The following is a 27,140-nucleotide window of genomic DNA, read 5'->3' as shown; positions in this document are numbered from 1 at the left end:
ATGGATGGACACTAATTGTAAGCGAGATGGTAAGTGCTACAGAGATAGCAGGAGATTTATATTTGCCAATATAAATCTAGTTCTCAAAAAGATAGCAAAGCAAATGTTCAGGCAGGTGCATGAGATGCTAGGCTGCTCCCTTGCAAAAAGTTAGTGTTTTGTGAGGAGCTGACCTAAAATGTTTTTCAACATTTTCAATCTTTTTAAAAAAGGATGTTAGGAACTAACAACCTGCAAATGCAGAGTTGTCAAAGTGAACAAAAAATGCGAACTTTGATGTAGAATTGGTGTGGGGTAACTAGTCCAAGAGAAATTTTATGACTAATGTCAAAAGTTCTCATTTGGAATGGACTTACAAACTTGTGGAATGGAATTTTAGAATTGTTGAAGCTGAAATGTGGAAAATTGTAAGGTCTTCTGGCACAGGAGCCAAAATAAACTGGCTGCTTTCAAACATGTGTATGATGATTATGCTTGAGCCACATGTATTAAGTTTCTGATGGTATTAAGTGGTTTTGATATCTATGATATCGATCATTTGTGAACATAAAAGTTGGTTGTTTTGTTAGATAAGGTCAGAGCTCAGTCTCCCTCAACCGGAAAAGATTCCAGTTTATTGTAATTTTATACTGTTTTCTCCTTATTTAATTTATCTTTAATATTAATCAGATTTGATTTTGGCACTATTTTGATAAAGTAAGTGGACCTCCATCAATGCTGTAAATTTTGAGTTGAGAAAGCTTATTTGTACTTCATTTTGGTGTTTTTTATAGGCTAAACCTATCTATGGGGGCTGGCTCTGTTTGGCACCTGAAGGGACAGATTTTGAAAATCCAATGCAGAGATCTAGGGTAAGTTTGCATTCTGTGTTTTTATTTAAATTTGTTTTGACATTTTCTGAAATAAAAGTAATATGCTGGAAAAACTCAGCATGTAGGTTTGGATACGGAAAGATAAATCATTAATAATTTGGATCTGTGACTCTGAAAATGAAATAAAGATTGGTACCAGACTTTTTTTAAACTATTCTTTTGTGTATCTATCAATATTAGATATATCTGTGCAAAATGTGAAAGTTAACTTGGCAGATCCAGTGGCTATGATTTGCAGCTCTGGCATGAAAATCTGTTTCACAACCTGACAATTTGAGCAAAGAGTATGCCTAATCAAGCAAGACTAATTTCTGCTTTAACTGATTTTAGAGTAAGATATAGGAGTGAATTAGGCCATTTGGCTCATTGCTCCACCATTTTGTCATGGCTAATCCAATTTTCCTCACAGCTCAAATCTCTTGCTGTATCTCTTCACACTCTGACCAGTCAAGAATCTATCAACCTCTACCTTAAATATACATTAAGACTTTGCCTCCACAACTGCTTGTAGCAACTAATTTGTGCTTGTAGGCACAAACTAACGGAGATGGGAGTAGACTCTCACATGGTGGATTGGATAGTGGACTACTTGACAGATAGACCTCAGTATGTGCGGTTGGGAGACTGTAGGTCTGACACGGTGGTCAGCAGCACAGGAGCGCCGCAGGGGACCGTACTCTCTCCGGTCCTGTTCACCCTGTACACATCAGACTTCCAATATAACTCGGAGTCCTGCCATGTGCAGAAGTTCGCTGATGACACGGCCATAGTGGGGTGTGTCAGGAATGGACAGGAGGAGGAGTATAGGAAACTGATACAGGACTTTGTGATATGGTGCAACTCAAACTACCTGCGTCTCAATATCACCAAGATCAAGGAGATGGTGGTGGACTTTAGGAGATCTAGGCCTCATATGGAGCCAGTGATCATTAATGGAGAATGTGTGGAGCAGGTTAAGACCTACAAGTATCTGGGAGTACAGTTAGACGAGAAGCTAGACTGGACTGCCAACACAGATGCCTTGTGCAGGAAGGCACAGAGTCGACTGTACTTCCTTAGAAGGTTGGCGTCATTCAATGTCTGTAGTGAGATGCTGAAGATGTTCTATAGGTCAGTTGTGGAGAGCGCCCTCTTCTTTGTGGTGGCGTGTTGGGGAGGAAGCATTAAGAAGAGGGACGCCTCACGTCTTAATAAGCTGGTAAGGAAGGCGGGCTCTGTCGTGGGCAAAGTACCGGAGAGTTTAACATCGGTAGCTGAGCGAAGGGCGCTGAGTAGGCTACGGTCAATTATGGAAAACTCTGAACATCCTCTACATAGCACCATCCAGAGACAGAGAAGCAGTTTCAGCGACAGGTTACTATCGATGCAATGCTCCTCAGACAGGATGAAGAGGTCAATACTCCCCAATGCCATTAGGCTTTACAATTCTACCGCCAGGACTTAAGAACTTTTTAAAAGCTATTATTAATTCTTTTTGAGATAGTGATTTAGATGCATATCATATTTTTTTTACTGAGTTAAGTATTGTATGTAATTAGTTTTGCTACAACAAGTGTATGGGACATTGGAAAAAAGTTGAATTTCCCCATGGGGATGAATAAAGTATCTATCTATCTATCTATCTATCTATCTATCTATCTAATTCCTCAGATTCACCACTCTCTTCTGCTCCATTCTAAAAGGATGTCACTCTATTTTGAGGCTGTCCTCTGGTCTTAGACTCTCCCACCTTAGCAAGTATCCTCTCCATGTCCACTTTGTCAAGGCTTTCCACCATTCGCTAGGTTTCAATGAGGTCACCCTTCATTCTTCTGAATTCTAGTGAATATAGCCCCAAAGCCATCAAACGCTCTTCATGTGACAAGCCATTCAATCCTGGAATCATTTTTTGTGAACCTCCTTTGAACCCTCTCCAGTTTCAGCACATACTTTCAAAGATAAGGGGCTCAAACATGCTCCCAATACTCCCAAGTGAGGCTAGCAGTGCTTTATAAAGTCTCAACATTATATCCTTGCTTTTATATTCTAACCCTCTTGAATGAATGCCAGCATTGCATTCAGTTTCCTCACAATAGACTCACCCTGCAAATTAACCTTTAGGGAATCTTGCACAAGGACTCCCAAATCCTTTTGCACCTTTTTTTTTTAGTATTTTCTCTCCATTTAGAAAATAGTCAGTCCTTTCATTTCCTCTACTAAAATGCATGATCATACACTTCCCAACATGTCATTCCTTTGCCCATTCTCCTAATCTGTCTTAGTCTTTCTGTGACCTCTCTACTTCCTCAAAATTACCTACCCCTCCAGCTATCTTTATATCGTCTGCAAACTTTACAACAAAACCATTAATTCCATCATCCAAATCATTGACATATATCATAAAAAGAATCTGTCCGATCACAGACCCCTGTGGAATACTACTTGTCACCGGTAGCCATCCTGGAATGGCTCGCTTTTTCCCACTCTTTGCCTCCTGCCAATTAGCAACTGCTTTATCCAAATAGAATCTTCCCTTAATACCATTGGTTTGTAGCTTGTTGAGTAGCGTCATGTGTGGCACCTTGTCAAAGACCTTCTGAAAATCCAAGTACACAACATTAAGTGGTTCTCCTGTGCTTATCTTGTTATTTCTTCAAAGAATTGTAACAGATTTGTCAGTCAAGATTTCATCAGGTGTCTCCAAGTACCCCAAGATCTCATCCTGAATAATTGATTCCAGTATCTTCCCAATGACTGAGGTCAGATTAACTGACCTATAATTTCCTTTCTTTTGCCCTTATCCATTCTTGAAGAACGGAGTGACTTTTGTAATCTTCCAGTGTTCTGGAATCATTCCGGAATCAGGTGATTCTTGAAACATTATTACTAATGCCTCCACGATTTCTTTAGGCATCTCTTTCAGAACTTATTTTATTGGCAATTCTGATGTCAACGTGCAATGTACTTGCTGACAAGACTTTTACTAGAAACTCTGTTTCGAATCTCGGTACAAAATTTGGGTTGAACATTGAAACAGTTTTTTTGCTCTTTAAAATTTGCAATACTGGTAGCAATGAGGCAGTTTTATATTGAAGTTGCCACCATAGAGCCCTAAAAACAGTGAAATCAATGTGAATTGGGAGAAAACTGATGTGTCTTTGAATAATACTGGCATGAAAGAAGATAGTTATGATAAGTGAAAACTTGTCTTTGTTCAGGGCATTGGAGTAGAAACTTGAGATGCCTAGTCTAGGCCAGCTTTGTTAATGATCTTTCCTCCATGGAGACGAGCTCATGGTGGAATCTTGTTAAACCAATTCCTTAGATGATGCATTTCAAACTTGTTTTCAGAAAGTGATACTCCTGGAAACCATTATTGCTTTAATAATTTAAGAGAAACTTGAAAATTATTAGGCCAATTACTCTATCTTCAACTTTACAGAATTTGATGCAAGCAATAATTAAACGTAGTGTCTCTGATCATTTAGACAAATGTGCACTCATCAGAGGTGAAAATTTGCATTTGTAAAACTATTTTACAAAGGTTTAATGAATATCATAAAAGCTACAGAGCTGAAATTTATAATAAAAGCAATACTGTTCAGTTAGTCAGACAGCATTCTATGTCAGAGTTTATATGTTTCTGGTCAAGGTTGACTTGCTGATTCACAGCAGGTTCTGCTTTTGTTTTTAGTGAGCATAGTTGAACATTGAGCAAATAAGAAAATGTAGAATTTGTGGATGTTGAGTACAATTCCAACTAGCTTCGGCATAGTTCCTCAAAAAATGGTGAGAATTTGAGGAAATTTATTGATGTGTGTAGAAAATTTGTTTGGAGATGAGAACCAGAGTTGAGAGTATGACTATGTACTCCACCAGCATGAATTGATAAATGGTGTCAAAAGGGATCTGTACTGGCCCTTTAACTTATGCGGCCTGACTTTGAGTGTTTCCAGGGTTGTCTGTTTTGATTTCAAATTCTGTAGTTTCAATATCTATAAAAGGTACTGGGGCAGCTTAAAATAATTCTAAAAGCTATCCAGATACTGAGCTTTCAACTTAAGAGCTCTGCAATATACAAAGACTGATGATACGTTGCAATTATATCAAAATCTAGAAAGAATACATCTGAGTTCCATTTTGGTAACCTTTTATAAAGTAATTTTAGGCATGGAGTATGTACAGTTCATATTCATCATGATGAAACTGAGACTAAGAAGAGCTAACTTGAAGGTATAGGTTGCATTGACCAGGTTGAGATTTTTTTGGAGATGAAAGGAAGTTTGTGACCTAATAGAAGACTTCATTATCTAAAGGACTCTATTAATTTTTGAATTCAGGACAAGGCACAAAATATTAAAATTAGAGCATCTGAAAGGTGGAATTCTTGAATTGTTTCTACCTAAATGTATACAATCCTGTCATTTTTTTCTTTTAATTTTAAAACAATCAATTTACAAATTTTTGCTTTAGCTATGCGGAGTAGACTAGTACCCTATACAGTGTGATTTCTTTTGGCTCTCCTGCATTGAGAACCTGGCACAAAACCCCTTCCCAGCCTGCTTCTCTATTATTTTAATGTGTGCTCCAGACAGCATTGAAGAATGGGCATGTCTGTGAATGTAGTTAAAACATGTTTTATAAATACTGGGAAAGTACAATTGGATTAAAATATTACTTCTAGTGCAAAAGAATGTGCGTTTTTTTTGGGCTGTATGGCAATTGTAGACTAAAAGTACTTTTTCAATTATGCTGCCTTCTGATACTAGAGTTTTGAAAGCTGGACTAGTTCTATCAAAAGAAATGTGCCTAAGATTTTTTTGCTAACTTTCATTAAAAGTATTTTGAGTTTGCTGTTTCAAAGGCAGAAAGCCTGTAGTGTTCTGTGGGGCTTGATTGCAAAGTCAGAATGAAATATTTTTGATCTTTGGACTGGTTTGCATTAGAAGACCATAATTCTTTTAGGACCTTTATGTAAATTCAGATATCTCAAAACACTCAATCTAGAAGTAATTTTTAAAAGTCAATCAATTTGTACACATTGTCTCTAGCAGTACTGCCCAATCTGCTTAATCTTTTCTCATTAAACATAGTTCTGCTGAATATTACTGTACTTTGTCACATGTATCCTTCAGATGCAAGCTTGTCAGAGCTAGGTAGAATTTGAGTAATAAGTCTCTGCTTTTGTACTCAAATGGTATTTCGTTAAAGGCCAATGTATAATTTACCTTCCTAATTGCTTCCTGTGGCTCAAGTCAAGTCACTTTTATCGTCATTTCGACCATAACTGCTGGTACAGTACATAGTAAAACTGAGACATTTCTTCAGGACCATGGTGTTACATGACACAGTACAAAAACTAGACTGAACTACGTAAAAAACAACACATTGGAAAAATAAACACACAATACCTACACTAGACTACAGACCTACCCAGGACTGCATAAATTGCACAAAACAGTGCAGGCATTACAATAAATAATAAACAGGACAATAGGGCAGTAAGGTGTCAGTCCAGGCTCTGGGTATTGAGGAGTCTGATAGCTTGGGGAAAGAAACTTTGTGATGGAGCTGGTGTTGAGGGACCAGGTGAGATTCTCCGCCAGGTGAACACCAAGAAATTTGGTGCTCTTTACGATCTCTACCGAGGAACCGTTGATGTTCAGCGGGGAGTGGTCGCTCCGTGCCCTCCTGAAGTCAACAACCATCTCTTTTGTTTTGTTTACATTCAGAGACAGGTTGTTGGCTCTGCACCAGTCTGTTAGCCGCTGCACCTCCTCTCTGTAAGCTGACTCGTCGTTCTTGCTGATGAGACCCACCATGGTCGTGTCATCAGCGAACTTGATGATGTGGTTCGAGCTGTGTATTGCAGCACAGTCATGGGTTGGCAGAGTGAACAGCAGTGAACTGAGCACACAGCCCTGTGATGCCCCCGTGCTCAGTGTGATGGTGTTGGAGATGCTGCTCCCGATCCAGACTGACTGATTTCTAGGATCCAGTTGCAGAGGGAGGTGTTCAGGCCCAGTAGACTCAGCTTTCCAATACAGCGTTCAAACGTATATGTCTTTTTTGTCCAGGTGGGTTAGGGCCAGGTGGAGGATGATGGCAATGGTGTCGTATGTTGAGCGGTTGGGACTGTATGTGAACTGTAGGGGGTCCAGTGAGGGGGACAGCAGGGTCTTGATATGCCTCATGATGAGCCTCTCGAAACACTTCATAATGATGGATGTGAGTGCAATGGGATGGTAGTCATTTAGGCAGGACACGGAAGACTTCTTCAGCACGGGGATGATGGTGGCGGTCTTGAAGCATGTTGGAACAATGGTGCTGCTCGGAGATGTTGAAGATGTGAGAACATTTGCTAGCTGGTCTGCACATCCTCTGAGCACTCTACCAGGAATGTTGTCTGGTCCAGCAGCCTTCGGTGGGTTGACCCTGCATAGGGTTCTTCTAACATCGGCCACAGTGAGACACAGCACCTCGTCATTTGTAGGAGGGGTGGACTTCCTTGTCGCCACGTCATTTTCCGCCTCAAAATCGGCGTAGAAGTTATTCAGCGCATCTGGGAAGGAGGCATCACCCGCACAGTCAGGTCTCTGCATGTTAACTGAATGTTTTGTATACAAGATGCCAAGTAACCCCGAATTGAACATCAAAGCCATTTTAAAAATGCTGAGTGATCTCACATTTTATCACATTTCATTCATCTGCCATGTGCTTACCCATTCACTTAATCTGTTTACATTTGTCAGATGTGAGAATTCAGAATACCTGACTGTTTCCCTGATGACTGCATCTGTGAGAAGTGCACTCAACTTCAGCGCTTGACTGACCAGGTCAAGACCATAAGACATAGAATTAGGCCATTCATCCAATTAAGTCTGCTCCGCCATTCCATCGTGACTGATCCTGGATCCCACTCAACCTCATATACCTGCCTTCTCGCCATATCCTTTGATGCCCTGACTATCAACTTCTGCCTAAAATATACCCATGGACTTGGCCTCCACTGCAGTCTGCAGCAGAGCATTCCACAGATTCACTACTCCCTGGCTGACAAAACTCCTTACCTATGTTTTAAAATGTTGCCCCTCAATTTTGAGGCTGTACCTTCTAGTTCTGGATACCCCACTATAGGAAACATCCCCTCTTCACATCCACCTTATCTAGTCCTTTCAACATTCAGTTGGCTTCAATGTGATCTCCCCGCATTCCAGTGAGAACAGGCTCAAAGCTGCCAAACACTCCTCTGATATTAACTCCCTCATTCCCAGAGTCATCTCATGAAGATCCTCTGGACTCTCTCCCATGCCAACACATTCTTTCTGAGATATGGGTCTCAAAACTTTGACGATACTTGAAGTGCGGTCTGACTAGTGTCCTGTAAAGGTCTACGTATCTCCTTGCTTTTATATTTTATTCCCCTTCAAATGAATGCCAACATTGCATTTGGCTTCCTTACCACAGACTCGACCTGTAAACTTTCTGGGAGTCTTGTAAGAGGACTCCTAAGTTCCTTTGCACCTCTGATGTTTGAATCTTCTTCCCATTTTGGTAATAGTCCATACTATTGTTCCTTTTACCAAAATGCATTATCGTACATTTCCCAAGACTGTATTCCATCTGCCACATTTTTGCCCATTCTTCCAATTTGTCAACGTCCTGCTGCAGTTGCATTACTTCCTCAACGTTACCTACCTCTCCACCTATCTTTGTATTGTCTACAGACTTTGCCACCAGGCCATCAATTCCATTATCTAAATCATTGATAAACAATGTGAAAAGTAATGGTCCCATTACTGAACCCTGAGGAACACCACTAGTCACCGGCAGCCAACCAGAAAAGACGCCTTTTATTTCCACTCGCTGCCTCCTGCCTGTCAGCCATTCTGCTATCAATGCCAGTATCTTAACTGTAATGCCATTGAATTTTATCTTGGTAAGCAGCCTCATGTGTGGCATCTTATCAAACACCTTCTGAAAATCCAAGCAGATGACATCCACTGCCTCTCCTTTGTCCGCCCTGCTTGTTACATCCTCGAAGAATTCCAACAGATTTGTCAGGCAAGATGTCCCTTTACAGAAACCATGCTAACTTTGACTTATTTTATCATTAGTCTCCAAGTACCTCAAAACCTCATCCTTAATAATAGACTCCAACACTTTCCCAACCACTGAGGTTAGGCTAACTGGACTATAATTTCCTTTCTTTTACCTTCCTCCCTTCTGGTGGAGTGGAGTAACATTTGCAAGATCATGATCAATGCATCCGTTATCTCTTCGGCAACCCCTCTCAGGACTCTGGCATGTATTCCACCTGGCTCAGGTGACTTATCCACCTTAAGGTCTTTTGAGTTTGCCTAGCACTTTTTCCTTTGTAATACCAATGGCACTCATTCTGATTCCTTGACACTCACAGACGTCTGACTCACTGCTATAGTGAAGACAGATGCAAAGTATCCACTAAGCTCATCTGCCATTTCTTTGTCCCCCATTAGTTCCTCACCAGCATCATTTTCCAGTAGTCCAATATCAACTCTCACCTCCTTTTTATTCTTTATAACTAAAAAAAAACCTTACGTAACCTGCTTTATATTATTGACTAGTTTGCCTTTTCGTTGGATTTTAAAAGCTTCCCAATCATTCAACTTCCCACTTAATTTTGCTACCTTCTGTCCTTTCCTTGGCTTTTATGCAGTCTTTAATTTCCTTTGTCAGCCATGGTTGCCTACCCCTGCCATTTGGGAACTTCTTCCTCTGTGGGACATATCTATCCTGCACCTTGTGAACTATTCCCAGAAACTTCAGCCATCTCTGCTCTGCCATCATCCCCACCAGTATCCTTCTCCAATCCACCAATGAGAGGCTCTCTCATGCCTCTCTAAATCCCTTTATTCCATTGCAATTTTGATACAGGTAGCTTTTACTTTTCCCTCTCAAATTACAGTATGAATTCAATCATACTGTGATCACTGTCTCTTCTTGGTTCCTTTACGTTAAGCTCCGTAATAAGATCTGGGTTATCACACAACACCCAATCTAAGATGGCCGTTCTCTGAGTAGGCTCAGACATAAGCTGCTCTAAAAAGCCATCTCAGGCATTCAACAAATTCCCTCTCTTGTGATAAAACACCAGCCTGATTTTACCAATCAGGGAGTTGGAACAGCAGTTGGATCATTCGATCATTCAGGAGCCTGAAGATATTGTAGATGAGACTTTTGAAGAGGTGATCACACCCAGAGTACAGACTTTGTTCAGTAGATGTGTGACCACCAGGAGAGGTAAGGGGGTTATGAAGTCAGTGCAGGGTTGCTCTGTGGCCTGCCTCAGCAACAAGTATACTTTTTTAGGTATTGCTGTGGTAGGTGACCCATTAGGGCATGGTTGCAGCAGCCAAACTGGTAGCACTGTGGCCGTCTCTGAGGCTCAGCAGGGAAGGGTAGAGTCAGGCAGTGTAGTAGTTGTAGGGAACTCAATGGTGGAACAGAAAGGAGATTCTCTGGCTACAAAAGAGACACCAGGGTGCTAGGGTACAGGGGATTTCAGAGTGGCAATAGACAATAGGTGCAGAAGTAGACCATTCAGCCCTTCAAGCCTGCACCGCCATTCTGAGATCATGGCTGATCATCTACTATCAATACCCGGTTCCTGCCTTGTCCCCATATCCCTTGATTCCCCTATCCATAAGATACCTATCTAGCTCCTTCTTGAAAGCATCCAGAGAACTGGCCTCCACTACCTTCCGAGGCAGTGCATTCCAGACCCCCACAGCTCTCTGGGAGAAGAAGTTTTTCCTTAACTCTGTCCTAAATGACCTACCCCTTATTCTCAAACCATGCCCTCTGGTACTGGACTCTCCCAGCATCTGGAACATATTTCCTGCCTCTATCATGTCCAATCCCTTAATAATCTTATATGTTGCAATCAGATCCCCTCTCAATCTCCTTAATTCCAGCGTGTACAAGCCCAGTCTCACTAACCTCTCTGCGTAAGACAGTCCAGACATCCCAGGAATTAACCTCGTGAATCTACGCTGCACTTCCTCTACAGCCAGGATGTCCTTCCTTAACCCTGGAGACCAAAACTGTACACAATACTCCAGGTGTGGTCTCACCAGGGCTTGCTCTTGTACTCAATTCCCTTTGTAATAAAGGCCAACATTCCATTAGCCTTCTTCACTGCCTGCTGCACTTGCTCATTCACCTTCAGTGACTGATGAACAAGGACTCCTTGCGTTCTCTGCGTTCGTACCTCATTTTTCCCCCTGTATTGCCTTTTTAGTTAAGTTCTGTTGTTCCTTAAAAATTTCCCAATCATCTGTCCTCCCACTCACCTTAGCTCTGTCATATTTCCTTTTTTTTTAATGCCATGCAATCTCTGTCTTCCTTTGTCAACCACTGTGGCCCCTTTTCCCCCCTTTGAATCCTTCCTTCTCCGGGGGATGAACTGATTTTGCACCTTGTGCATTATTCCCAAGAATACCTGCCATTGCTGTTCCACTGTCTTTTCTGCTAGGATATCCATCCAGTTAACTTTGGCCAGCTCCTCCCTCATGGCTCCATAGTTTCCCCTGTTCAACTGCAACACTGACACCTCCGATCTGCCCTTATCCTTCTCAAATTGCAGATAAAAACTTATCATATTATGGTCACTACCTCCTAATGGCTCCTTTACTTCAAGATCGCTTATCAAATCCTGTTCATTACACAAGACTAAATCCAGAATAGCCTTGTCCCTGGTCGGCTCTCGTACAAGCTGTTCTAAGAATGCATCCCGTAGGCACTCTACAAACTCCCTATCCTGGTGTCCAGCACCAACCTGATTCTCCCAGTTCACCTGCATGTTGAAATCCCCCATAACTACTGCAACATTACCGTTGCCACATGCCAATGTTAACTCCCTATTCAACTTGCACCCAATATCCATGCTACTGTTTGGGGGCCTGTAGACAACACCCATTAGGGTCTTTTTGCCCTTACTGTTCCTCAGTTCTATCCACACAGACTCTACTTCTCCTGATCCTATGTCCCCCCTTGCAAAGGACTGAATCGCATTCCTCACCAACAGGGCCACCCCACCCCCTCTGCCCACATTTCTGTCCCTACGATAGCACGTATACCCTTGTACATTCATTTCCCAGGTCTGATCTCCCTGCAGCCATGTCTCCGTTATCCCAACAACATCATAGTTACCCATTCGCACCTGAGCTTCAAGCTCATCCGCCTTATTTCTGACACTTCGTGCATTCAGATATAGAATTTTTAGCCCATTTCTCCTCTCTCTGTTTAAATCGCTGCCCATTGTGCTTAATCCAGCTCCCCGAACTCCCATCGGGCTATACGCCCCTTGAATTTTGTTGTCCTTCCTAAATTTACTTATTCTTTCTGCACATTTGACTCCATGTTCCGTCAGACCATTCCCCTGTACATGTGTCCTCCTTATCACTTGTTCCGCCTCACCTTTCTCTGCTACACACTTAATATTCCAGAACTGTGTGGTCCCCACCTGTCCTTTATTCTTCATCTCGCTATCCTCTCTCGCATTCTGGATCCCTGACCCCTGCAAATTTGGTTTAAACCCCCCCGAGAAGCACTAGCAAACTTTCCTGCAAGAATGTTAGTACCGTTCCAGTTCAGGTGTAAAACGTCCCGTCGGAACAGATCCCACCTTCCCTGGAACAAAGCCCAATTATCTAAAAACCTGAAGCCCTCCCTCCTGCACCATCCTCTCAGCCACGTATTAATCTGTATAATCCTTCTGTTCCATGCCTCATTCGCACGTGGCACAGGTAGCAATCCTGAGATTGTTACCCTGGAGGTCCTGCCCTTCAGCTTCGCACCTAACTCCCTGAACTCACTACGCAGGATCCCCTCACTCATCCTACCCACGTTGTTGGTCCCTACATGGACCACAACATCTGGGTTCTTGCCCTCCCTCTTGAGAATAACCTGCACCCGATCTGAGATGTCCCGGACCCCGGCACCAGGGAGACAACATACCATCTGAGACTCCCGATCTTCCCCACAAAATCTCCTATCCGCCCCCCTGACTATAGAGTCCCCTGTCACTACTGCTCTCTTCTCTTCCCTCCTCCCCTTCCTAGTCGAGGGTCCAACCTCGGTGCCAGAGACAGGACCACTGCAACTTGTTCCTGGTAGGTCATTCCCACCAACAGTATCCAAAACGGTATACTTATTGTTGATGGGAACGGCCACAGGGGTGCTCTGCTCTCTCTGTCTGCTCCCCCTGCCTCTCCTGACTGTCACCCATTTGCCTAACTCCTGTCTTTTCGGTGTGTCTGCCTCCCGATAACTCTTGTCTTTCTCTGCCTCTGCCTCCCGAATGATCCGTAGTTCATCCAGCTTCAGCTCCAAATCCCTAACTCGGTCTGATAGGAGCTGCAGCTGGATGCACCTTTTGCAGGTGTGGTCATCAGGGACAACTGTGTTGACCCTGACCTCCCACATACTGCAAACGGAGCACACCACTGCTCTAACTGTCTCCCCCATTACCTGATCCCAGATTAGTCAGAATAAATGAAAAAAGTACCTACCGACCTTACCTTTTTTTTTTACCTCAGCAAGCACGTACTCAGGCTCACTGATTTCCTCTCACCGAAGTCCCCTTGTGCCGAAGTCCGCTGAGCCAAAGCCCAGCACTCTGCTCCCACGCACTCCGCTGCCCGCTCATGAAAGTGGGCCTCTTTTTAAACCCCGCGCTCGCCACTGACGTCACCCGCGCCTGCGCAGTTTTACCTTCCTCCTCAGGTACTGTCCAGGTAGGTCCAGGTACTGTCCAGGTGGCTGCAGGATATTCTCAAGGGGGAGAGGGAACAGCCAGAGGTTGTGCTGAATATTGGCACCAATGACATAGGCAGAAAAGGGGAAGAGGTCCTACACAGTGAGTATATACAGTTAGGAAAACGGCTGAAGAGAAAGACCTCCAAAGTAGTCATTTCCGGATTACCCCCAGTGCCACTGGCTAGTGCAGGTAGGAATGGGGTGATAGCAGGGATGAATGAGTGGCTGAGGAAGTGGTGCTGGGGACATGGTTTCAAGTTTTTGGATCACTGGAACCTTTCCTGGTGAAGGAATGGCCTGTACAAGAAGGGTGGGTTGTACCTGAACTGGAGGGGAACCAATATACTGGCTGGGAGGTTTGGAATTACTACTTGGGAGAGTTTAATCTAATTTTGTAGGGTATTGGGAACTGGAGGACCAAGTCTGCAAGGGAAGCAATCAATGAACTCTTAAATGGCTGCTTATCAAAAGATTGCTGAAAGTTGGTGCACCACACCAACTTATTTATACCACTCGACTACAACTCAAATTATGTATTTTCTCGAAAGATTCCATCATTTACCCCAATACTGATGTCGGATTACAGCTGTGGTTCTCTGTATTCTTTCTCTCCTTTTTTAAATAATTATGTTCTATTCGCCTTTTCTGATCTGTGGAAATTGCTTTGGATTATGCCAAGCACTTTTACCATCCCCAAACCACCACCTTCAAAACCCTAGGATTTATATGATCAATTTGGGAGATGTATTGCTTTTTATGTCCCATCAAATTTTCAGTACTAAACTTCTTTTCATAATTACTTTGAGCACCTCATTTACTCACAACCGGTGTTGTTCTCCAAAATGTCTTGGAGTTCAATCCAGTATAATTTTCACCTATCAGTCTGAAGAGACCTGTATTAACTTTTCCTTTTTTTTCCAGACCTATAAATTTTTTTTTACAGTCCGTGTTTGCACCCCTTGCCAGACCACACTCATTGAAGTTTTAATTTCAAGTCTCCTTCGTTGTTAAATTTCTCGACTCATCACCACCAATCCTCAATAATACAACTCATTTTGGAAAACACTTCCCCCCCGACTACCAAATAATCAACTAACCCTTTTCTCATTTCACAAGATTCAATCTAAAGTAGCCTGGTTCTTCAAATATTGACTATTTAAAAATCTTTGACAATAACTCTGTGAATTTATTTCTGCTAATTTACTTTGTCCAGTGAACGTATAGTTTTAAACTTATTTCACAGGATCCGAGGAAAAGTGTTATGTCATTCAGGCCCTTGAAACTATTCTGATAACTCTCTAATATCATGGCAGGCCTCTTTCCATATCTGTCGCCCTGTGGCATTAGATTTTTGGATGCTTGGCTAGCAAATATTTATACATTTCCAATTTAACAAAATCTGAATTTACTCTTAGACTTTCATCAGAAAGGGGGAGAAACAATTTTTTCTATTCATTTCCATTCCTAAAAAAACTCATTAGCCTGAAATTTCTAGTTGTTTCTGTATCCACCATGAAGTGAAAGGGTTATGATATACTCCTTCTTCCCCCTTTTTTTCCAGTCCCGATGAAAAGTCTCTGCCCAAAACATCAACTACCCATTCATTCTCATAGACAATGCCTGACCTGCTGAGTTCCTCCAGAATTTTGTGTGTTGCTCTGGCTTTCCAGAACCTGCAGAATCTCTTGTGTTATCTGCCTTTCCTTTAATATATTGCTGCTCTTCTCAGATAGTTAACCTTAGTTTTGCTTCATATATAGAGAAACTAGACATATGCTAAACACAGATTGGATTTAGCTTGATGTAAATTGCAATTTCCCCTATTCTGTTTGATTTATGTTCTGGTTATTTTCAGCCTTTGTTGCAGATTTGTAACTTGCATTTGAATGTCAGATTTAATATGTAGTAAGGGACTTGGAGACAAGTGCAAAGGTGCAGCTTTCTATTTAAAAAGAAACTATAGAATAAAAAAAAATTGTGTTTTCTTGATACTGTGAGTTAATCTGATGGTGTGCCTGAGATTACCTAGCTGCTAAAATATAATTGGGGAAAAAAGCAAAGTGGTTTGCTTTAAAATATAATCCATTGCATACTGGTAAGTAAATTTGGTGTTTCAAAATTAGATGAGCAATTAAACAGAATTGTATTAAATGTATAAATTGATATAATTTAAATAAAATTAAGATGTCGCAGTTCCAGGGGATCTCTGTACCACACACTATTGTAAATGTGCCCAATGTACCCTGCTTCATCCATATGAGTGCTTTAGGTGACTGGAGTCCATGGTGAAACTGTGAGCAGTAAAATTGCGTCTTTAGCTTGGAGTTGATTAACTGAAGTCTGAGATTTGGACACTGTCATGTTTTAGTGAAGGGGAAGTTTACATAAATATGCTCCAAGATACAGCCAAGTCCCTTAAATTAGGTGCTGCAGAGTTGTCAGTGACTTTTAAGCAGGGCAAATCTATGAGAGAGTGCTTGTATGGATTGTGGAGGCAGTGTTAGAAAAGCCTCAGCCCTTTCACTTGTCTAGTGGGTATGAACGGCTGCAGGCTTTTATGTATGAGTGCATTGAGCTTGGGCAGATCAGTGAACTAAACCTAGACTAAGCTACAAGGGTCCATTCAAGATGAGCGTGAAAAGGAGTGGTGTTGTGATGAGGATAATATAGAGAAGAGGGATTGATCCTATGATCTGAGTTGCAGAGATTTTGTTGATTTTGTTGTGTCAGCATATTTTTTTTTATTCATGGCCGAAGAAGAATTAGGATTGGGAGATAAGATAAAAATGCAGATAGAATCAGTCCTCCTTAGCCGCGGATTCCGCATGCGGGGATTCAACCAACTGCGGATCGGGAAAACCCGGAAGTTCTCTCTCTAGCACTCATTGTTTGATTATTTTTTGTTGTCATTATTCCCTAAACAATACAGTATAACAACTATTTGCATAGCATTTACATTGTATTAGGTAGTATAAGTAATTTAGAAATCAGTTAAAAGTACAGGCAGTCCCCGGGTTATGAATGAGTTCCATTCTGGAGTCCGTCTTTAAGTCGGATTTGAAGTCGGAACAGGTACATCCGATATTATTTAGCGTCAGTTAGTCTAACGTTTTTCTTAGTATATAGTATATATTTTACCTTTCTATGCATATAAAACACTTAAGAAACATACGTATTTCAATAATTAAACCACTGCGTTGCTTAGTAATAATTGTAGCTTTCATCGGGACAGGGCCTTTCACATGCTCCGTTAAAATTGTTCCGGTCATTGACCGACTGTAGCTTAATGCTTTTCCAATGACCGATAGCGTTTCACCTCTTTCCGATCGCTTTATTACTTCCACCTTATTTTTAATCGTCATCGTGATTATTTTCGTGAACAGAAACACCGCAGATTCAGAGCTGTACCGCCAGGTCCTAATGTCCACCGCACTGAACATGTTAAATAAAGTCCGGGGTTCTGCTGGGTCCTAAAGACCACCGTACAGAGCCAGGTTAAATAAGGGACTTGAGCATCCGCATTTGTTTTGGTATCCGCCGGGGGTCTTGGAACCAATCCCCTGCGGATAAGGAGGGTCGACTGTATAGTTAAGGAATTTAACAGCACAAATTGAAGTAAGAATGCCATCCATTACAGCAAATACGGACAGCTAGGATGTAAATTAAGAAGGAGAACCATATAGTCATGTGATATCTCAGTCATATGTAAATTGGTATAGATGATAAAATCAGAGTAGATGACTGGCTCAAAGATGGTGTGGGAGAAATGGATTGCAATTTTGGGAAGTACAAAACAAATTGCAGGTGGAGCAGTGGATGTAGTGGGGAAAATTCTATTCCAAGAGCAAACACGAGGAAATCTGCAGATGCTGGAAATTCAAACAATACACACAAAATGCTGGTGGAACACAGCAGGCCAGGCAGCATCTATAAGGAGAAGCACTGTTGACGTTTCGGGCCAAGACTCTTCGTCAGGAGTAACTGAAAGGAAAGATACTAAGAGATTTGAAAGTAGTGGGGGGGGGGGAGAAATGTGAAATAATAGGAGAAGACTGGAGGGGGTGGGATGAAGCTAAGAGCTGGAAAGGTGATTGGCGAAAGTGATACAGAGCTGGAGAATGGAAAGGATCATGGGACGGGAGGCCTCGGGAGAAAGAAAGGAGGAGGGAAAGAAAAGCAGGTTTGTGGATCTTGGGTAGGAGGTAGAAACAGGAAGTGCGGGGTGTGGGTACTATGAGGTTGGTGGCAGTGGATGGGAGATCCCCAGAGCTGATGAGGTTGGTGATGATAATGGCCTGGTGCACCTTAGTGGGATCATGATCAAGGGGTAAATAAGAGGAGGTATCAGAGAGTTGTCGCTGTGCCTCGGCCAGGTAGAGGTCAGTACGCCAGACAACAACAGCTCCCCCCTTATCAGCGGGTTTTATAGTGAGGTTGGGATTGGCGCGGAGAGCAGAGTGATCAGAAGGAGTAAGGTTGGAATTGGAACAGCGTGTGGTGAAGTCAAGATGGTTGATGTCCCGTCGGCAATTAGCAATAAAGAGATCCAGAGCAGGCAGAAGACCAGAGTGGGGTGTCCATGAAGAGGAGGAGGGTTGAAGATGGGAGAAGGGGTCATCGGTGGGGGTAGGAGAGTCCTTGCCAAAGAAGTAAGCTCGGAGACGGAGCCGGCGGTAGAAGAGTTCAGCTTCATGGCGTACACGGAACTCGCTGAGGTGTGGGCGAAGGGGGACAAAGCTGAGGCCCTTACTGAGGACCGAGTGCTCTGCCTCAGAGAGTTGAAGGTCTGATGGAATGGTAAAGACGCGGCACAGATGAGAGATGGGATCAGAGGGGGGAGGGAGGCTGGTAGTGTCAGTGGAGAGGGAAGGATTGGGATGAGAGGAAGATGGAGCCTCTGAGGGCCCAGGAGCTGACAATGGGATCTGAGGGAGAGGGGATTGCAGAGTGGTGGTGGGGGAAGGGGAGATGGGAGTCGCAATCGCAGCATTTGAAGACCCGGCCTGGAGTTCAAGGCTGGAGTCGCAGTCGGTGGTTGCGCAATCACTTTGAAGCTGTCCATGGTCGTTGGAACATGCGTTGATATATATTGGTGAGACCCAACGCAGACTGGGAGACCGTTTTGCTGAACACCTACGCTCGGTCCACCAGAGAAAGCAGGATCTCCCAGTGGCCACACATTTTAATTCCATGTCTATCCATGGCCTCCTCTACTGTCAAGATGAAGCCACACTCAGGTTGGAGGAACAACACCTTATATACCGGCTCGGTAGCCTCCAAGCTGATGGCATGAACATTGACTTCTCTAACTTCCATTAATACCCCTCCTCCCCTTCTTACCCCATCCCTGACATATTTAGTTGTTTGGTTTTTTTGTCTCTCTCTGCCCATCACTCTGCCTGTTCTCCATCTCCCTCTGGTGCTCCCCTCCCCCTTTCTTTCTCCCTAGGCCTCCCGTCCCATGATCCTTTCCCTTCAGCTCTGTATCACTTTTGCCAATCACCTTTCCAGCTCTTAGCTTCATCCCACCCCCTCTGGTCTTCTCCTATCATTTCGCATTTCCCCCTCCCCCACTACTTTCAAATCTCTTAGTATCTTTCCTTTCAGTTGGTCCTGACGAATGGTCTTGGCCCGAAATGTCAACAGTGCTTTTACTTATAGATGCTGTCTGGCCTGCTATGTTCCACTAGCATTTTGTGAGTGTTGTTAAAATTCTGTTCCAATTCCCTTTCCTGTTCTGATGTGGCGGTCCATGGCCCGTCCTTGTGCTGAGATGAGGTCACCCTCAATGTGGAGAAGCAATACCTTATGTTCTGTCTGGGTACCCTCCAACCTAATGGCATGAATATTGGTTTCGCCTTCTGGTAAACAAATTCCACCCCCCCCCCCCCATTCCACACTCAGACCTTCTACTTCTCACCTGCTTATTACTTCCCTCTGGTCCCCTCCTCCTCCCTCTTCTCCTATGGTCCACTCTACTCTCCAATCAAATTCCTTCTCCAGCCCTTGACCTTTTCCACCTGGCTTTAGCTATCACCTTCCAGGTTGTCGCTTTCCCTCCCCACCCACCCCACATCTGTTTTTTCTGGTATCTTTCCCCTTGCTTCTCAGTTTGGAAGAAGGGTTTTATTCTGCCATCTTCCCCCTTCCCAGTTCTGAAGAAGGGTCTTGGCCCAAAACATCAACTTTTCCATAGATGCTGTTTGACCTGCTGATTTCCTCCAGCATTTTGTGTGTGTTGCTTTGAATTTCCAGCATGTGCAGATTTTCTCATATTAGTGTAAATGGATTTTAATAAGGCATTTGACAAGTTTCTGCATGGTAGGCTCATACAGAAAATCAAGTGTTATGCGATCGGGAAAACTTGGCTACATAGATTCAGATTTAGCTTGCCCACAGAATGCAGAGGGTAGTTGTTGATGGAGTGTATTCTACCTGTAGGTTGGTGACCAGTGGTATTCCTCTTTATGATATTTATAAATGACTTGGTTGAGAAAGTGGAAAGATGGGTTAGTAAGTCTGCAGATGAAAAAAGTTGGTGCTGTGTGGATAGCGTAAAAAGGTTGTCCCATTTCTAACCCTGCCTCTTTCGGGCAGATGGGGCTCATTAACTGTGATTGGCAACTCATCTAGGTGAAGGAAAACTCTGATCTCAAACCTCCACTGCCTTATGGCTATAGCTATACCCACTCGTGGGGAAGGTTTCAGGAGCACACCCCGAGGGGTAAAATCGGGAGCTGAAGTCCATAAGGCTGTCCTGCATTGAGTTTAATGTTGACTGGCAACTTCTGCAAAGCTGCTAGTAACAAACTGTATTGGTCTCTGCTGTTCCTTTGGGTTCATTGGATACATGGAGAGATGGAGCTTGCTCTCCATATTGTACTGTCTAGGCTTGTGTATCTAGACAGCTAGGACGCAATATCCATGATCAACTCTTACCAAGGGAGGCCCTCACCCAGGTTACAACAGGACACTGATATGATGCAGAGTTGGGCTGAGAAGTGGTAGATGGAGTTCAGTTGGAAAAGTGTGATGCATGGAAGGTCAAAGTTGAAGGTACAGAGTTAATAGCAAGATTCCTAGCAGAATAGAGGAACTGAGGGCTTTTGGAGTCCACATCCATTGATTCCTGAAATTTGCAATACAAGTTGTTAGGGTGTATTGGCTTTCGTTAGTCAAGGGCTTGGGTTCAAGAGCTATGAGATATTTTTGTAGCTCTATAAAACTGAGTATTCTGAGTACTGTGTTCACTTCTGGTTGCCTCATTATAGGAAGGATGTGGAAGTTTAAATTAAAATCCAGAGGAGATTTACAAGGATGCTGCCTGGATTCGAAAGCATGTCTTATGAGGAAAGGTGGGGTGAGCTAAGGCTTTTCTTTGGAATGAAGGAGGATGAGAGATGACTTGATATCATGAGGTGATAAGAGGAATAGAAAATGGACAGTCAGTGCCTTTTTCCCCAAGGTGGAAATGGCTGATATGAGGCAACATAATTTTAAGATGATTGGAGGAAATTATCGGGGGAATGTCAGAGGTAGGTTTTTGCACAGTGATTGGTGCTTCGAACGTGCTGCCAGGGGTGGTGATAGAGGCAAGTACATTAGGGTCATTTAAACAACTCTTAGATATACATACACATGGATGTAGAAAGGATGTTCCCAGTAGTGAGGGAGTCTAGGCAAGAGGGCACAGTCTCAGAGTACAAAGACATCCCTTTAGAACATAGATGAAGAGAAATTTCTTAAGCCAGTGGTGAATCTGTGGAATTCATTACCACAGATGGCTGTGTGAGGTCTTGCTATTGGGTATATTTAAAGCAGTAGTTGATAGGTATTTGATTAGTAGCTTTGTCAAAAGTTACAGGGAGGAAGTTAAAGGCAGGAGAGGAGTTGAGACGGATAATAAATCAGCCATGATTGAATGGTGGAGCAGGCTCAATGGCCTAATTCTGCTTGCATGTTTTCTGGTCTTGGGGATGAAGGAAAAATGGAGGGCGATGTGGGAGGAAGCTGTAGATTGCTCTTAGAGTAGGTTAAAAGGTTGGCACAACAACATTATGTGCTGAAGGGTCTTTACGTTGTACTGCTTTTGTAATAAGATGGACAAGATAAATGGTCTTGTTGTAATAGTGTAATTTTGAGTGATCAAGTTTCAGTGTTAATTATCTGGGAATATTTAACATTTTGGAGAGGTGAAAATGGAAAGTGAGAAGGTGATCTGATTTAAAAAAAGAATGGGATGTTATTGAAAAAAGCAGAAAACATGGTTAGGAAAATTTTGGCATTTGGCAAAGAAAGAAAAGTAAAATCTGAGAAGAAACTGACAAGTAGGCTATGAAATTTTCTAAAGAGGAGAAGGCCAATATTATCGAACTTTAATGTAGTTTCTTCATAAACTGGTAGAGGAAATTATTTCAATAAATAAGGAAATGACAAGAAAAATAAACAAATAGAAGAAACAAACATTTAAGAAATAGTGCAGTAAAGTACCTTGAGAGAAGATGATGCACTAAAAGTAACTAGCATTGGTGTACGTGATATTGAAAAAAGTTAAAGGAGCTAAAATAAAATAAGACCATGAGATGTAGGAGCAGAATTAGGCCATTTGACCATCGAGTCTACTCTGCCATTTCATCATGGCTGAGCCATTTTCCCTCTTAGCCCCAATCTCCTTCCTTCTCTCCATATCCCTTCATGTCCTTATCAATCAAGAATCTATCAACCTCTGCCTTAAATATAGTCAATGACTTGGCCTCCAAAGCTACCTGTGACAGTGAATTCTTGAGATTCACCACTCTGTGGCTAAAGAAATTCCTCCTCATCTCCATTCTAAAAGGCTGCCCCTCTACTCTGAGCCAGTGTCCTCTGGTTCAAGACTCTCCCACTGTAGGAAACATCCTTTCTACAAAATCAAACATTAGGCACTGTTGGTCTGAATACAGGTGGCCCCCGTGTTTTGAACGTTTGCTTTACGACAGCTCGCTGTTATGAAAAACCTACATTAGTACCTGTTTTTGCTAATCAAAGAGGATTTTTGCTTTTACGAAAAAAAGACATGCTTTATACGTGTGTTTACCCTGAGGAAGACTACCATGACTGTGAAGCCTTGCGCGGGCAGTTGTGTGCATATGCGTGCCAATTTTTTTTCTCCAAGTTGATTTTGGCTCACTGACTTCCCTATTATGATAAGTGAAACTACACCATACACAATATTTCTACTTTATATAGGCTGTATATTTATCATATCATTCCTGCTTTTACTGTATGTTGGTGTTATTTTAGGTTTTTTGTGTTATTTGGTATGATTTGGTAGGTTATTTTTTGGGTCTGGGAACACTCAAAGAATTTTTCCCATATAAATTAATGGTAATAGTTTCTTCGCTTTACTACATTTTGGTTTCATAGGAACACTCTACCTTCGGATAGTGGGGGGAACCTGTACTGAAGTTGTGCAAGAGCCAATAATAGTGTTAGTTAGTTGATATATTGATTATCGCCTTCCAGAATTCCATAGAATCTGGAATACCACTCATTAGATACTGGAAGTGGGAGAAGGGGTGGAAACACAGACCTGTTATCAGTATTAAAGAAAATATTTACAAAGTATTATTAAAGTAGCTGTAACAGGGCTCTTTGGTAGGGTAGGGATAGAGAAAGTATTGTTCAGTAAGATTCAACATGAGCTGCACCAAGGAGACCATAATCGATATTATGAAGCTTTGAAGATGTATTTAACTGAACAATGACACAGAAGATATTTGGAGGAGGAGTAGGTGGCATGGTGGTATTTCCATTAAATTAGTAATTTAGGTACTCAGAGCAAAGTCTTGGTGATATAGGTTCATATAATGAGTGATCCCACCAAAGCAGATAAATGGTGATCAATCTGGTTCTCTAATGTCCTGTAGGCAAAGATATGTCATCCTTATCAGGCTGGGCTTTTGTGACACCAGACTCACAGTTTTGGTGTAGGGTTTTGATTAAGATATCAAAAAATCCCGTGTCTCCTGTTCATTTCCCACCCAGATAGTGCTCAATTTGCTGAGTTCTCTAGCGTATTTTTGTTGCTTCAGTTTGAACATCTGCAGTCTCTTTGGTCTTGTATTGTTTACTACCTACAGTATCCCCACAGCCAATGAATGGTGTGGGGTACAGTATGCTTCATGTACAACACCACTTAAAGAGGAATTACTGAAAGTGGCAAAGGTGCAGAATGTTCTGAGTGGAGACCACCATTGATTGAGCTAGTTGTGTACTGTAAGATATTGCCAATAGATTGGGTATGCAGCAGGTGGTAGGGGACCAATGAGGGGAAATAATTGATCTTTTTCTTGTCAACTTAACTGTTGCAGATGAACCTATCCATAATAGCATTGGTCCTGTCTAAGATGTTGCTGTGTACATCCTATAGATGGTACAGATTGCTACTCTGCGTCAGTGTTGGAGTGATTGAATGCTTGTGGATGGAGTGCCCGTCAAGCAGGCTGCTATGTCTGTATTGTGTCAAGCTTCTCGATTGCTGTGGAAGCTGAACTTGTTTAGGCAAGTGGAGAGTATTCATCATACACTTTAATTGATACTTGTAGATGGTGGACAGACTTCGGGGAGTTGAGATGAGTTATTTGCTGCAGGATTCCGAGACTCTGACCTGCCCTTGTTTGCACTTTGTGTATATGCTACTCTGGTTTGGTTTATGGGTAAGAGATTAAGAGGGAGATGGGACAAATATAGGAAAATGGGATTAGTGTAGATGGTAATCTTGATTGGTTGTCATGGATGAATTGGGCCAAAGGGTGTACTTCCTCCTGTACAAACTCCATGATCTACTGGACACCTTCCTGCTGTTAGCAACACTAACACAGACACGAATCCTAATCTAGTTGTAGTTCCCATTTTAGCCTATTTGATCTCATCCTACCAGAGAGATTTAACTTGTTTTACCTAATTTTACACTTTCCTCTGCCTCCTCATCTATGCAACTGAAATTTGATTTTTCTTTCTTCCATTTTTGACAAAATGTCTCAAACCAGAAATGTTAATTCTACTTTGGTTTCCACAGGTGCTGCTTGAATTGCTGAGTTTCTAGAATTTTCTGTTCCCATTTAATCCTATGCTCTTGAGTTTCAATGAATGAGAGGTGAAGTTTACGAAGTTTTTTCTGGGCTTGACAGCATAAATGCAGGAACGATGTTTTCAATGGCTTGGATTATCCAGAAAGAGGAATTACAGTAGCAAAATAAGCAGTTGGCCATTCAGGACTTGAGTGAGAGGAATCTTTCATTGTAGTGTTGTGAATCTTTGAGATATGGAGGCTATTGAGATATGGAGTGTACTAAAAGATGGAGATCGGTAGAAATATTGGATTGTAGAGGACGTGCCCTTTAGGAAAGGAACACTAAAATATTAACTAAAACTACATTGAATGCAAAGCAGTAACAAGGTTGAGTAGTCTTGATTCTACTTTTGTTGCTCATTAACTGAAAAATAAAATGGAATCTCTTGAATACTGCAGTGTGTCTATCACTGCAGCATTGTGGAGTGATCACCATGAAAAAAATCTTTAGGAGCAAGAAATTAGTGGGCAGAACAAAGATATGGGATTATAGTTGAAGTTATGAAGGTAAATTCACTTTGTTTTCATTAGCAAAATAAAAGATGGTATCAAATGTTAAGGGATAGTGTTGGATGATCGTTAGACATTATTATGTAACTGCCCAAGGTAGGAGTGAGAGAAGATCTTAAATTGAAGCTGGCTTCAAATTGAATTGAATTGACTTTATTTCTTACATCCTTCACATACATGAGGAGTAAAAATCTTTGTTTCTATCTGTGCAATTTATAGTAATTTGTAATAAATAGTATGTACAACAGAACAGACAATATAGCATAGAAATACAATTGTGTCAGCAGAATTATTCAGTCTAATGGCCTGGTGGAAGAAGCTGTCCTGGAGCCTGTTGGTCCTGGCTATAATGCTGTGGTACTGTTTCCTGGATGGTAGCAGCTCAGTTTTTTTTATGCACCTGTTGCTGAATGGTGGGAAGTTCACATCCACAGATGTGCTGGGTTGTCTGCAGCACTCTGCAGAGTCCTATGATTGGGGGAACTACAGTTCCCGTACCAGGCAGTGATACAGCCAGTCAGGATGCTCTCAATTGTGCCCCTGTAGAAACTCCTTAAGATTTGGGGACTCATGCCAAACTTCAACCATCTGAGGTGAAAGGAACTGTTGTGCTTTTTTCACTACACAGCTAGTATGCACAGTCCATGTGAGGTCCTCGGTGATGTGTATACCAAATAACTTAAAGCTGTTCATCCTCTCAACCCCAGATCCATTGATGTCAATAGGGATCAATGTCTCTGTTCTTCATGTAGTCCACAACCAGCTCCTTTGTTTTTGCAACATTGTGGGAGAGGTTGTTTTCTTGACACCAACTGTGTCAGGTTGATGACTTCTTCTCTGTAGGCTGCCTTGTTATTATTTGAGATAAAGCCAATCAATGTAGTGTAATCTGCAAATTTAATTAGCAGATTGGAGCTGTACAAAATAAGGAATTGTATAAACAGTTACAATCCATGGAGCTACTTGATTTGTAAATATGCTGCCACATCAGTAGACTTAACAGATCTTGTCTGTGGTCTGTCTATTTCAGATTTTGCATTACATGATGTGCGTTTGTCAAGAGAATAACTCTTATAGCTGTTAATAAAAAATCCAGTGATTCCTTTAAAAGCTCACTTGCATTTTCATGAACTTTTATTTCTCATGAGTGAGATTTTTCTCTTCTGTCCATGCATCTGTTGTGTTAGAAGAGGGGTTGGTGATGTGCACAAAGGAAATTGTATTCTAATCAGGTGAAAAATAAGATCAAGATTTAAGTGAACCACTAAGCATTATTGCTTTGATATTTCCAGTAATTTTAATGGAATAATTCAAATAGAACTGTTGAATAGATTTGTTGTGATGCTCAATTTGTAACTCTGTTCTTCTGCCTCAATCTTTAGAAATGGCAGCGCCGATTCTTTGTGTTATATGAGCATGGCTGTCTTCGTTTTGCCCTGGATGAATCGGTAAGTAATGTTTCTTTGATCAATCATGCAAAGTAATGGGAGGTGACCAAGTGGAATGCTATGAAAAAAACTTTCAAACACTATGCTCAGCCATGATCTGCTTGGATTCCTGCACATTAACTCAGTTCCAAACCTCATTATGATTATGTTTCAAATACAGATAAAGGACTCGAATTTGATATTGATTAATGGCAGTTCCATGAGACATTCGAGATAAAAACTCCCCTTGTCCTTACCTGCCACACCATGTACCTCTGCATCCAGCACATTATCTGTTATTTCTGCCATCTGCAGTGGGATCCCACCATAGCGAGGAAATCAGAGGATCAGAACAGGAGTGCAGCGGGAGCCATTTTGATTTTTTTCTTCTTCCCATCGGAGTTAAGAGAGGCGGGACTGCGCAGGCATGGGACGTTG

General features: G+C 42.1%; 1 protein-coding gene across 5 annotated transcripts in view; it reads left to right on the top strand.

The window, feature by feature from the left end:
- LOC140714546 (uncharacterized) overlaps positions 1 to 27,140 on the top strand; it is a 441,169-nt gene that overhangs the window by 56,116 nt on the left and 357,913 nt on the right. For all 5 annotated transcript variants that reach the window (XM_073025825.1, XM_073025824.1, XM_073025827.1 and 2 more), the window contains 2 exons: positions 774 to 851; positions 26,658 to 26,723. In XM_073025825.1, the coding sequence (XP_072881926.1) occupies positions 774 to 851; positions 26,658 to 26,723 (144 nt within the window). The remainder of the gene's footprint in view (positions 1 to 773; positions 852 to 26,657; positions 26,724 to 27,140) is intronic.

The sequence above is a fragment of the Hemitrygon akajei genome, chromosome 22 (genome assembly GCF_048418815.1).
Source record: "Hemitrygon akajei chromosome 22, sHemAka1.3, whole genome shotgun sequence".
Taxonomy (NCBI): domain Eukaryota; kingdom Metazoa; phylum Chordata; class Chondrichthyes; order Myliobatiformes; family Dasyatidae; genus Hemitrygon; species Hemitrygon akajei.
Note: the sequence above shows the minus strand (reverse complement) of the source record. Positions and strands in the feature narration are given on the sequence as shown.